The 13,063-nt window shown below is 44.4% G+C and overlaps 1 protein-coding gene across 3 annotated transcripts in view; it reads left to right on the top strand.

Moving 5' to 3' along the window:
- Positions 1-370: 370 nt before the first annotated feature.
- Positions 371-13,063, top strand: part of fntb (farnesyltransferase, CAAX box, beta) — a 15,409-nt gene continuing 2,716 nt past the window's right edge. For all 3 annotated transcript variants that reach the window (XR_004613301.1, XR_004613302.1, XM_034580280.1), the window contains exons 1-11: positions 371-571; positions 1,314-1,378; positions 4,195-4,267; positions 4,526-4,617; positions 7,041-7,187; positions 7,781-7,864; positions 8,809-8,895; positions 8,997-9,126; positions 11,827-11,959; positions 12,162-12,273; positions 12,435-12,549. Coding sequence is in view for 1 of the 3 variants with exons in the window: in XM_034580280.1 (XP_034436171.1) it covers positions 473-571; positions 1,314-1,378; positions 4,195-4,267; positions 4,526-4,617; positions 7,041-7,187; positions 7,781-7,864; positions 8,809-8,895; positions 8,997-9,126; positions 11,827-11,959; positions 12,162-12,273; positions 12,435-12,549 (1,137 nt within the window). In the remaining 2 variants the exon portion in view is untranslated. The remainder of the gene's footprint in view (positions 572-1,313; positions 1,379-4,194; positions 4,268-4,525; positions 4,618-7,040; positions 7,188-7,780; positions 7,865-8,808; positions 8,896-8,996; positions 9,127-11,826; positions 11,960-12,161; positions 12,274-12,434; positions 12,550-13,063) is intronic.

Here is a 13,063-nt window from a genome sequence, read left to right as displayed (position 1 = left end):
TGCACTTAATGGGAACTTGAAGGCAACAGGGGTCCACTGGGGACTTTAGGTTAAACAAACAAGGTAATTGTGCCATTGTTACGGGGCAGGGTTTTAACCTGAGGGTTTATTTTGAAGAGCAGAAAAACACCACATCCGTTATGTTTATGTTTGTGTTCGTTCGACTTGACTTGAAATAAAACGCCTGGTTTCATTTCCGCTTCCACGTGGAAGGAACAGGGATGGAATAAAACACGGGGACATGCCTTAGTGCACGTGCACACACTCGTAACCACGTGTTAAATTTTAGAAAACAATACAATGGCGTTACTGTGAAAATCTGCAGTCTGTCCCTCCGGAGCTGCCGTAGAGGGCGTGCGCGCAGCTTCCGCCCCACTCCGACTTGAACCGGAAGTGGAAGTGAGCGGACAATCAAAACAAACGGCTCCGGCTTCTCCACGGATCCTCACCGGTGTCCCCCAGCATCTCCATCATGGACGCTGTGACCACGCCACTGCGGTGCTTCGGCGAGGGCCACGCCGCGGAGATGTTCGTGGACGACGGGGTGGAGACCGTGACTTCCGTGGAGCAGGTGAACGCTCCGTTAGCTCGTGATGCTAATGCTAACGCCTGCTAGCACTGGACTTTTTTTTTTTTCCGCCCCTGAGGAGGAACGTGTGACAGCGGATCAACTGTCACACGCTTGTTTTTAAAACCACTTTATTCACCTGTTAATGATCCTGTAGTGGAAAACATTGTTATTGTGCTGTTATTAACACATTGCGCTGGGACCAGCAACCGGGAGTTTCCCACCCCACCGTGGTTAGCATTGTGGTTTAATGGGATTACGTTTAAATTAACTTAGCTGTTAGCAGAGCAGGACACAGCAGGGGGTGGGAGATGTAATAAAAGTAAGTTTAACCGGGGCCACAGTCACATATAGAAACATATTATAATATCTATTGTTTTTTGTTGTAAATTTTAATATTTAAAAGTGTAATAATATTTGACCAAAGCCGCATTACTGTATTATTACCATTCTCCATGAATCTGCAGTTTTATTATTTTAGGATCTGACTGAATCTTGATATATAGTTACCCATAAACTTTGTTGTAAATAAATATAGTATAAATACAAAGAAAACAAAAATAATAGAACATGAATTAAAAAAAACATAACTTTTTCTGAATCCTTTTCCCCTTGCAAAATAAAAGTTCTAATATCAGCAAACACCAAAGGCTGCCAAACGAGGTCAACGTGTGTCGGGCTCTATGATGATAAACTGTATTGTGACTGTTCACACTCCTTATCGCTTTCTTTCTCTTTTCATTAGAAAAAAGTGGAAAGCAGCATTGAAGAAGTCATCAGTGTTTTCAAGCAGATACACAGCCTGCCACAGTAAGTGTTCACAGGGGCAACGTGCCGCCGAAGCTCAGGATTCATCCCTTAAACAGCAAATTATATCAAACAAACACAGACTGATGTTGAGTCCTTTTCTCCCGTTATACCTCATGGTCTTTACGCAGTAGATTTTCCAAATTTTGTTCCTATGAAGCAAAACCTGTTGTTGGGCGTTTCCAGTTGTTCTCACATGGTTGTGACGATGGAAATACCCCTTTGTGATTCTTTAAATTACTGGAATTAAATTGTTCCTAATTAATTAAAATCCCCCCCTGGAGGTCAGACCCCTAGTTTGGGAACCACTTTACTAAATGCCATGTATAAATTAATCAAATATTAATTTTTAAGGCTGGTTCATTGCACCACAAGCACAGGACCTACTCGCCTGGAACGCAGTGTTGTTTATATGTAGAAGGTGGAAAATTAAGCTGCTTCAGACATGTGACTCTGTACAGTTTGATATTAGTACAATAATAATATGAAATCAGGACATTTAATTGCCCTGAACTCAATTCAGTAGATTATAAGTCTTTATAAAGTGTAGAATACAAAACTGAGCCCAGACAAACACGTATTTTTAAACCCTACAGAGGATAATGTGGTCAGATATCGTGAAAGTGACATAGTGGGTGATGATCGTGTGTTTTCATCGAGCTGTCATAACAAACAGCTATTATGAAACATTTCCCAGAACCCTGCTGATTGGCTGCGGCTCACAGAACACCTGCTGTTTGCCAGTCGGTCACGGCCGCACGGAGACGTGCGACGCCTGTTATCTCAATGATGAGGTGATCAGCCCACATGCTTTGCTGCTGCTATCTGTCATCAGGTCCCTGTTAATGGGGTGACTCATCTCATTTCTATGACCACTGCTCGGCCCCTGAATGTCAGCGGCACTGCAGCCTGTGGGGAAATGTTTATCATCATGATATGTAATTTATCAAGCACTGAATAATCAGTTGAATCTATGTGTTTGGTTGTGATCGTGTTCAAGAGAAAAGGTCAACGTTCAACAATTGGGTAGAAGTTAAATGAAGTGGAGGTTTTGAGGATAATTGCAGTGGTGAATGGAAGGTAGCTTTTCTAAGTCTTAGCTGCAGACTCGCCAATTAATTTTGATTGGTCCACTTCTCCTTAGAAAAGTGCTTCTAATGACAAAGAAGTAAAAAAGAAAAGTCTCGTTTGAGGCCTTTTTTATTTAATCTCTTGAAGTTCTTCAGGATTAAATTGGCTGAAAACAAAGGTTGATTCAGAATTCACAAATATTTCAGAAAGGGCGAGCATTGGATTTTTCTTAAACATATTTAAATTAATTCCAGCAGCCCTCTCTAACTACAATGACATTTCAAACTCCACCTTCACACATGCTTAGGAAAGTTCACTGATTGTATTAATACAAGGAAAAATGCGAGGATGTGGTTTGACTAGACGATACAAAACATTTCAGATTACATTTATTCATATTCATACAATTGCTCAGTTATATTTGCTGTAGAATATGACTTCCTACATTGATGTTTTCACCCTACCGGGATATATAGTTTATGATTCACTTTAATTGATAATATAAAATAGTTAATAAAATATGTTCAAGGGATAGATTAATAGAAATATTGGTTTATTTAAAGTCTTCCAGTAAAAGTGTGTTGTAAGTTCTCCCTCTTATTAGTTATTTGTTTTCGTGCTGAAGGTGCGATCAGAGGATCGGCTTTCGAGCATCTCTGGGCTTTTCGGGGCTGATAGGGTATTAAAAGGTCAGAGATGCACAGGAGTGAACCCATTAAAAGCTTTGCAGGTAATTAAAATGACATTAAAATCAGTTCCAACAGAATGAAGGAGCCAGATGGTTCAGGGAAGACGGCAGCAATGTGCTCCGTCTTCTTGGGCTTAGTAAGAAGTTGAGGTGTTTTGTTTTTTCCTGTTCTCTTTTCACTTTTCCAGATGCTTCCTCTGTTCAACTTGAGACTCAGATTACAGGTTTAATTCACCCGCACACTCGCCTGCAGCCCCGTCTGCCCTCCGCATTTAAACAGCCGAGCTGAGTCCTCATCTGATTCACATGACCGCTGAGGGCGGCCCCGGGCCTTTCAGCTGCTTAGCACTGGTCCTGATGGTTGTGTTGCAGAACTGATGCTGGGAAACGTACGAGCAGCAATCTGTGACTAACCCTGTGTAGGTAGGATGTAATTACAATCATGGCAGCGAACGCTGTGTGCAAAGAGCAGGCGGCGAATAGAACTGGTGAAGGAGGGAGGGGGGGGATCGTCATCTGCCTTTGACTCACTGACACATTTACACTCGCTCAGAGCTACAGATGCAGATGAACGTTTCTCTGATGCTCCTGTGCTGCAGAGAATAGGGTGTGAAAGAGGCTCATACATTAATTATTGTTTCTTACTCACATACACTTGATTAACTTTTGAAGAAACTGAACTATTTTTATAATTATCAACATTTTGTTTGAGTTTTTCCTGTTTAGAAAAAATACATACATGTCCACAGACCCATGTTTTTACATATACAAAAATTTAAAACGAAACACTTCATCATTTCATATAAATGGCGGCATTACAGTGTTTAGTGGCAAAAGAATTGTCAAATTGCTAGAAACATAAAACTATTTTTCAATTTTTCCATACCTGGAGTATTATGACGTCAATTTATGTTATATAACAAAAACAATCCTACCACTGTGTTAACTGAGCTTATCATCGTTTCATTTCTACAAGGAGACGAGCGAGTGTTTCTCAGATGATTCTTTTACCTGCTACATATTTGAGATTTATATTTCTCTCCTCTTCTTGTTTCCTCAGACCGACGTTGTTGCGGGAACAGCACTACCAGTATCTCAAGAAGGGCTTACGTCATTTATCGGATGCTTACGAGGTATGACATCACACTTCCAGCAAGCAAAGAAACATCTGTTGTGTATTGTAAACCCTGATGACACACACATTATGTAAAATGTAAAAGACTTTGTTTGTGTTATAAACATTAAACATGATTATGTGTTTACCAACCATTGAAAATTAGTGGATTGATATTTTTCCATGTGTTACATTGCTTATTTTCCTTTTATCTCTTCCTGTAACTAACTGATCTGCTCCTGTTATTGCTGATGAACCGTCTCATGGTGTGTGTCAGTGTCTGGATGCCAGCAGACCGTGGCTTTGCTTCTGGATTCTTCACAGTCTGGAGTTGCTCGAGGAGCCAATTCCCTCTGCTGTCGCCTCCGAGTGAGTCACACGCACACAAACACACAGACTCGTACTCGACTACTAAACTGCTACCAAGGGAGAAATAAAGCCTGCGCATTGTCAAATATCTTCTATTATTAATCAGCATCGCACGGGGAAAAGCACCTGCTCCCACATTGCAAAGATGTCGACAGATAATAAGGAGCAGCAGCTACATCTAAATTATCTTTGAAAAAATATCAGTCTGCGACAACTGAAGCCACTCAGAGCGCAGGAGGAGGTGAAGCTACATGTCGGGTCGGGCTCGGTTAGTTTCCTCTCCGGCTCGGACGGGTTCTTACTACAGTAATGCACCTCTCCTCCTGCTCGATGCGTCATCCTGCTCACAGGAGAGCAGGAGAGTCATTCAGATTCTCTGCGTCTCTGCTCCTGCAGGTTTTTGGGGGATTTAACATTGTTTTGAGATCAGTGAGGGGATTTCTCCTGGTAAAAGGTTGTGTAGTTTGAACTTGGAAACATCATACTAACATCATGTTTCTTAAAAAAGCTGTTTCACTCTACAGAAACGGTATAAAAGAGAGCATCTGGCCACATTACGTACTTCAGGCACTGTATCAAACCCATCAATCATTTCTTTCCCCTGTTGTTTCCTTTATTAACTTTCCTCTGAAATCGAACACTCACTGACAAAAGTCTCAGAGTTGATGTAAGAAGCCAGGGATTTAATATTCTAGTTTTCATGACTGATTTTGTAATAAAGAGCAGTGATGGCGGCTTTGAGCGGAATGATCCGGTGTAGTATTGCCGACGTGTTGCTGCAGCCGTGACTTCACACAGTGTCGCTGTCATGGCCACCAGAATGTCACCTGATTTTAAATACTGCCAGTCGAAAGTAACACTCTGCAAACCCCCGGTAGTGCGCAGCGATGCCAGGCTGCCAGCCCACACTCTCATTATTACTGTGAGGTTTGCCAACACACCGGCTGGCACTGCCCAGCGCCAACGTGAATCCTGTGTGTGCACACACACGCACACACACACACACGCACACACACACGCACGCACGCACGCACGCACGCACGCACGCACGCACACATACATGCAGGCCCCGTTCAAGAATTTGGAACAAGGCAACCCACAACCGACTTCTCTCTGTCCCGTGAAATGTGCACTGTTCTCAGGTCAGAACTGGCACCGGACTGGTTGGCCAAAGTTCACGTAGGATTGTAATTTGATGTAGGTTTGCTCTCGGTGGTGTGATTCCTCCGAGGCAGCGGATGAGGAAGACGTTTGTGAGAGAAGCAGCTTTGTGCACGGAGGCTGGAAAGACAGGAAGCTGAGGCTGAGATGCTCTGCACTCGCTGCCACATCAGATACAAGGAACTGACACTGTGGTGTTCGATTTATTGTGTCACTCTGCAGGTCTGAGCTACTGGAATGAGATTATAAACTGAGCCGCTGTATCGAGGCCCTGCCTTTACGAGTTTTGACAAAAATTGCGGGACACGGGTTCAACAACCTAATGCTCAGTCTGGATTTCTGCTGAGGCTGCAGATGGTCGGATCAGAGTTTGGCAACAGCAGCTCGAGTCCATGGATCCAACCTGCCTTGTGTCAACAGTCCCGGAGCTGCTGCTGCTGCTGGTGGTAGTGGTGGTGGTGCTGGTGGTGGTGGTGCTGGTGGTAGTGGTGCTGGTGCTGGTGGTGGTGGTGGTGCTGGTGGTAGTGGTGCTGGTGGTGGTGGTGGTGGTGGTGGTGGTGTGATGACACGGGGGAAGTCACGTTCTGGGCCCTTTTAATTCCAGTCAGTCATTGTTTGAAGGTCACAGCCTCTGATTAATGTGCCTCCCTTTAAGGCCACAGTTTACCATCTTCTAATGGCTACTTCCAGACTTATAATGCACCGTGCACCCAAATGTCTCGTTGGATGATTCAAGCTGATCCTACTGACGGTTTCCAGACGAGATGAGATGCTCTGGTGTGTGAACGAACCCACATGGGATTGGGTTTGATGTTTACACTGTCAACACATTGGTTACACAATAAACAAACTTAAATCCCTTTAAGGCTCATTTATGTTGCCTTTACAAATGAATAAAGAGACGTGCGATTCAAACGATGTACCCGTCAATCCTCACATACCCCCCCCCCATGTGTCCTTTACGTTGGCATGGTTGTGAAGAAATGCAGCCACTAGGGGGAATCACAGAGTCGAGTTTCTGAGTTTCTGTCAGGAGACGTGCACGAAATGAACGCGAAATACGCACAGAAGGCTCCGTCCCATTTCTGAATATATATCTAATGTTGAGCATAAATTAGCCTTTAGTCAACAAGTACATAACTGAAAACTGTTGGACATATTTGTTGTCTTATATTTTAGTGTTTTCATTCCACCGCTCTCTTCTGCATTATGGTGTCTCTCTGAGCACCTGATGTCATAAGCTCCTGCCCTTGTCTCTCCAGCGTGTGTCAGTTCCTGGCTCGGTGTCAGACACCCACGGGCGGTTTCGCCGGGGGACCAGGGCAGCACGCCCACCTCGCCCCCACCTACGCTGCCGTCAATGCCCTCTGCATCATCGGCACAGAAGAGTCGTATAGTGTTATAGACAGGTAAGGTCCTGGTCACACACCCACAGTCATGAAAACCATATTTACATTTCAAATCTTTTAACTAGTAGCAGCGTTATATTTGAAATTGATTTATTAATTGATGCCATTAAACCCTCTTCTGTGTAATTGTATTTTTATGCAGTGCTACATTACAGTGACTATGACTTTGTTACAGTTGCAGAACATTAAATAAACCTCTTAGAAGAATGAAGTTCACCGGACGCTAATTACAACCATGTGTGTCACAGACGCATGATTTCATTTTCTCTGTATTTACACGTGTGTAACCATCTGAGTGAAGCTGCTAATGTTTCTGCTCCTGTTTCATTGATATGAAGCAGCTGTAAACAGCAGCCGAATTTGCATCAGCCCCCATTATTAAATTTGCAGCACTGACACAATTCCACTCTGCTGCAAACCCCTCCCTCTTCTTCTCCTCTGCCTTATCTCTTTCCCTCCAACCGATATCCCCCCGCCGCCTCCTTCTCTCTGGTTTTCACCGTATATCTCCTCCTCCTCTTCTTCCTAATCACCCCTCCCCCCTCTCTCTCCCTCTCTCTCCCTCTCTCTCTCCCTCTTTCCCTCTCCTCCAGGGAGAAGCTGCTAGATTTCCTCTGGTCAGTGAAGCAGCCAGATGGCTCGTTTGTGATGCACGTTGGAGGCGAGGTGGATATCAGGTGAGAAGCCAGAAGAGGAAACTGCCTCCTCCAGCCTCTCTTCTCTTCCTTCTAAGCCTTGTTCCAATGAAGCATTTGCTTTAGAACACAGGAAAAACTAGAGAGGATGAAATACATACAGAAATAAGACATTATTTATTAACAACATTTGTACAGCAGCCAAAATATTTTACTGCTGAATTTTCTCTGTGATTATTCACGTCCGATAAGTGGGACAATTTTTAAAAATGATGTTGCCTCTTTCCTTCCTTTGAATTATTAATGCACTTTTGTTCCTCTTGATAGAAAAGAGGAACAAAGCATCAGCCAGGGTTTATATTATTTCAGTTACTCAGTGGATGTGGTTATTATCGTCTTATGTTTTCACAAAGAACCTCAGACGTCAGTTACTCTTTTGCTCTGTTATCTGTTGCCAGCCAATTAATGGTCTGCTGCCACTGTGTGTTATTTAAGATGTGAGTATTAGGGCCTATTACAGGCAGAAGAAATCAGATATTTCAAAGGTAAAGTCATAATTGTATGAGAAACTGTCCATTCCCATGAAACTACTACACACACTGTGGTTGTATGAGACAAGTCATGCATGTTTTGAACATAACAACATGTAAATCTTTTCTACTAGACCCCCAAATTGAAAGTATGAGCCTGTAAACAGCCAGAATACGGGTCTTTTAAAGATTCACGTTCGTATTCTTCTGGTTAGTGGACGACCCGCTGTAACTGAGCCACAGCCCCCCCCTCCATACAGTCTATGGTCATACCAGCTACATCGCCTCTAGACAATGATCTCTAGGACAGCGAGTACGCTGAAAGTGGAGGGTTATACTTTAAAGCTTTGTTTTATAAGCTCCTGTGAAGGTGTAGGAAGCGCAGACGTCCTGCTCAGCCACATCCCTCCGTGTTCACCTCCAACAACACGCCTGTGTTTCTCTTTCCTCTCGTAGGAGCGCGTACTGTGCAGCTTCTGTGGCGTCGCTCACAAACATCCTGACACCGAATCTGTTCGAGGACACGACCACCTGGATCCTCAGGTACAACTCACCATTACCATCAGGTTATTATAAGAAGACTCTGTTCCTCTGTTTCTCTGTAATCAAGGATTGTGTTTAGTGACTGGTTCCTCTGTGTCCAGGTGTCAGAACTGGGAGGGGGGTCTAAGCGGAGTTCCAGGTCTGGAGGCCCATGGCGGCTACTCGTTCTGTGGCACGGCCGCCCTCGTCATCCTGGGCAAAGAACACATGCTGGATCTCAAAGCCTTGCTGGTGAGCAAACCCCCTTTTTTGGAGCATTTTATTTAAGGGTATTAAACAAAAGGAAGCATTAAAATTACATAAAACACAGAGAAGCATCAGGTATTATTTAGCCTGAAGCCTAAACACAAAAAAAGGACGAATCAGAATAAGTCACAGCAGAGCCTTTGTGCTGAAGTAATATCTCTGTTATGTGCGGCTGCAGGGGACAAAGCAGAAACACATGGATGTGATAAAATAAGAACATAATGTTATGACCCGGAGCGAGATTTCCTGAAGAAAAAGGACTCACAACGCCCGGTGAACACAAGATTTAATCAGAAACCTGACACGAGCGAACTAAGAGATAAGTTTCTGTCTCTAACCGCCTGTTGGATCTGGAGCTTCAAGCAGAAACTTGACATTACTTCATTTGAGTTGTCTCGGCACTTTTCTCCATCAGTTTTACAACAGTGGCTTTTGTTGTGACCGGTGGGAAATGGTGTTTTATCTCCATAGGGAGATTCACTTGTCATTTGGCTGCTTCCAGAAAAGTGAAGGGATCCGAGCAGGAGCTCTGGAGGCGCAGCAGCAGCAGCAGATGCTTGTTGACACGAAGCTTAAGGTCATCTGGAAATAAAGAGAGATAGTGTGTCACTGACGGTCGAGCCCTCAGCATGTTTAACAGCTCCTATTGAAAGGAGAAACACAGCTTCCCTTCAGAGTCCGGTTCTGTTTCTTTTGGCAACGTGTGCAGCAGAGATTCTCCAGGAAGATATGACACATCCAGCTCTGAACAGTCCCTTCACATCTGCACCAAATCGGTCCTGTGTGGACCAAGTTCTAAAACTATCGTAGATGCATATAAACTTTATATAAATAGCTTCACATTCGTGCTCGCTGCAGGTTTCTAGTCTATTTGTTAACTTACTGCAGCTTAAATACATCTACTCTCCTAAATCCGCTCGATCCAGGTTTCTATGTGGATCTGCACCTAAACAGGCCAGTTTTCATCAAGATCAATTAACTATTCCCTTAGAAATCGGTTAAAATGTAAAAATTTCTAAAAATTAATTTTCATTCAATAGGATGAAGTACAAATATACATGTTTATATGAAGTCTACGGTGATGGTATAGTTACAATCTAAGCTTCTACATCAATCAGCAGCTGCCATCTGACTGTTACCAGTGAATTTGCATGAGGCCTGTTTCCCTCACACAGTAACAGGCTGGAAAAACCCGCTCCTCCTTTTAAACAGCGTCTCTGTAGCTCTGTTGAAACACATCAGTGTCACAGGTTAACAGGAGCAGGTCCTCTGAGGTGTCCCGTGTCACAGGGCGTCCCCGTGAGACCCCCAGCATATGGATTCCTGTCTCTGTGGTTTAACCCGAGTGTCAGAGGAGCTGGGAGGTGCCAGGTGGGGCGGAGGTGGCTGCCGGTGGGCGCGGCCGAGGCTGTAAGTCGACACCGGGTCGAGGATATCTACAGCAGCTCGACTGAACATGAAATAAAGCTGTCGCACCGCGCGGAGCAGAGGAGCAGTCTTTTATGTTCAGGGTGGCTGAAATGAAAATTAAACTACAACTACTTTTGGTTATTGTAGCAAGAAAAACATTTAAATTAAATGGGTAAAATGTGGAAACGTTTTAAAGCACTAACTTTGTTCTCTGGTTTATATCCACACATCGATATTGAATGTTCCAGATGCATTCATATTTTTGGAGGAAGCATTTTGCCTTCGTGAAATTACGCAGCGTTTGATTTGGAACAGAATCAGATCTCTGCCGATGTCGGAGGAGTCACGCTGCATTAAAGCAGCTCCTGTTTCCATCTCCGCGATAATGAATTAATCATTAGTGTCGAACAGATTCAATTGATGACAACTGTCGGATTCATGTCGCCTTGTTGTATTTCCATTTTCAGGGATGAGTGTCAACAGAGCAGAGACGAGCAGAGACGAGAGCAAACCTGCAAAAACTACAGAACGTTTTTTTGACTGTTAAAAACCTAAAAAGTTGATTTTGATTTGAAGAATCCGGCCGGTTTAGGGACTGATATCTGTGTTTGTACAGTTTGGTGCAGATCCAAATAAAAAGTGCAGATCTAGTGGAATTTGAAAGTGGTTTCACGGGGGGGGCCGGTTGGCAGAGGCACGCGCTTTACTCCAGTTCTTGCGTGTTTTACTTTGTGCAAAATGTGCGAGTGCCAGGTTGAACCTAAAAACAGACTTGGATGCATATTTATGAAGTGTGTTCCCTTTGAGTTTACTTCTCTCTCCCCGGCGGAGCCTGGAGAACCCGGTGCTGCGGCGGCACCTCCTCCACCTCCTGCTCTTTGTTTAACTCTTCAACTGAAACTCTGTGGTCCCTCCTCAGTGGCCGAGATGAATCCCCCACGCTGACGTTAATAAGCTAAACATTGTCCTCCCTCTGCTGCAGAGAACAGAATACACCCCAGCTGCTCTTAAATATCCCATAATTACTTGATCCGAGCTGAGCTGAGCAGACTGCGGGGTTTCCATGGTGACAATACTACAAATTCTTTATCTGCTGCTTCATTTTACTTCATCCTCTCCTCCACGTCTCCTCCTCTGGTCCTGCGTGATCCTGTGGAGTTCCAGCTGTGGACCAGGAGATCCCAGTTCATCATCCTCGTTCAAAAGATGATTTCAAACCTGACGTCTGTTTCTTCTGCTCACGCTGAACGTGTGTTTGTTGTGTGTCCTCCTCAGCGGTGGGTGGTCAGCAGGCAGATGCGGTTCGAGGGAGGGTTCCAGGGACGCTGTAATAAACTTGTGGACGGCTGCTACTCTTTCTGGCAGGCGGGACTCCTCCCTCTTCTCCACAGAGCCTTATTCAAAGAAGGTACGAGACAAGACGCACACGAAAAACTAAATCACACACTAGAGGAAAGAACTGCTGAAAAAACCCTCAGATGTTTCCTCAAATCGTGTTTTTAGAAACCAAGACCTCCTGAGCCCCAGATGTCCCGATGTGTGTGTCCATGTTTGTCGTGGTCCTGAGTTTTATGTTGATGAATGGTGTGTGTGTGTGTGTGTGTGTGCAGGAGAGTCGGAGCTGAGTCGGCAGCGGTGGATGTTTGAGCAGCAGGCCTTGCAGGAGTACATCCTCCTCTGCTGTCAGAACCCAACAGGGGGCCTTCTGGATAAGCCTGGCAAGTCAGTACCACACCATCTGGACACACACACACGCCGCCACGCATTAACGCCAGCAACACACACACTCCCTGCTGTTAATAGTGTTAAACGTGGTTTTACTCAGACGTATCATTCATACTTCACCCATCTGTATTATTATTTTTTTTTTTTCCCGTGTCCAGATCCAGAGATTTCTACCACACGTGTTACTGCCTGAGCGGCCTCTCCGTAGCTCAGCACTTTGGAAACATGGACCTCCATCGTGAGATGATCGTCGGCAGGGAGGAGAACAGACTGGTGAGGAGGGGACGGGAGGAGGGGGGGGGTTGAGGGAGGAGTCATTCACTACATTTGTTAGATCCGATTATTTTCAGGAAACAACGAAGGAGACCCTGGTAACCGCTGAACAAATCTCCAGCATTATAACCAGAACTTCTATCTACTTCCTTAACTGAGCTGTTTATCATACAATGATTTTAAAATTCCATGCCGATAATACAACATGGTTCCTTTTCATATGAATTAATCCTGGAATTAGGCTGGGTTTCATTTTTAAATATTTAGCAGCAGGAGATTTGGTCAACTTGGGTTCGACGTTTCACTCTGTGACGTTAAACTGTCTGTTACGAGCTGGTAAACTGGTTTTCACGTGAAGCTAATTGCCGCACGTTGGGAGAAGATTCTTGTTTGTCTGCTAAATACGACGCCTCAGCCAGCGGTGGTGTAATGGACTGAAAACAGCAGGAAGACGCTTCCTGGTTTTGCAGTTAAATCGATCCCAAAGCTCAGCCTCACACCAAGACTTTGTTGG

The sequence above is a fragment of the Hippoglossus hippoglossus genome, chromosome 24, assembly GCF_009819705.1.
Source record: "Hippoglossus hippoglossus isolate fHipHip1 chromosome 24, fHipHip1.pri, whole genome shotgun sequence".
Taxonomy (NCBI): domain Eukaryota; kingdom Metazoa; phylum Chordata; class Actinopteri; order Pleuronectiformes; family Pleuronectidae; genus Hippoglossus; species Hippoglossus hippoglossus.
The sequence above is the reverse complement of the archived record's forward strand: the minus strand, read 5'-3'. Positions and strand labels throughout refer to the sequence as shown.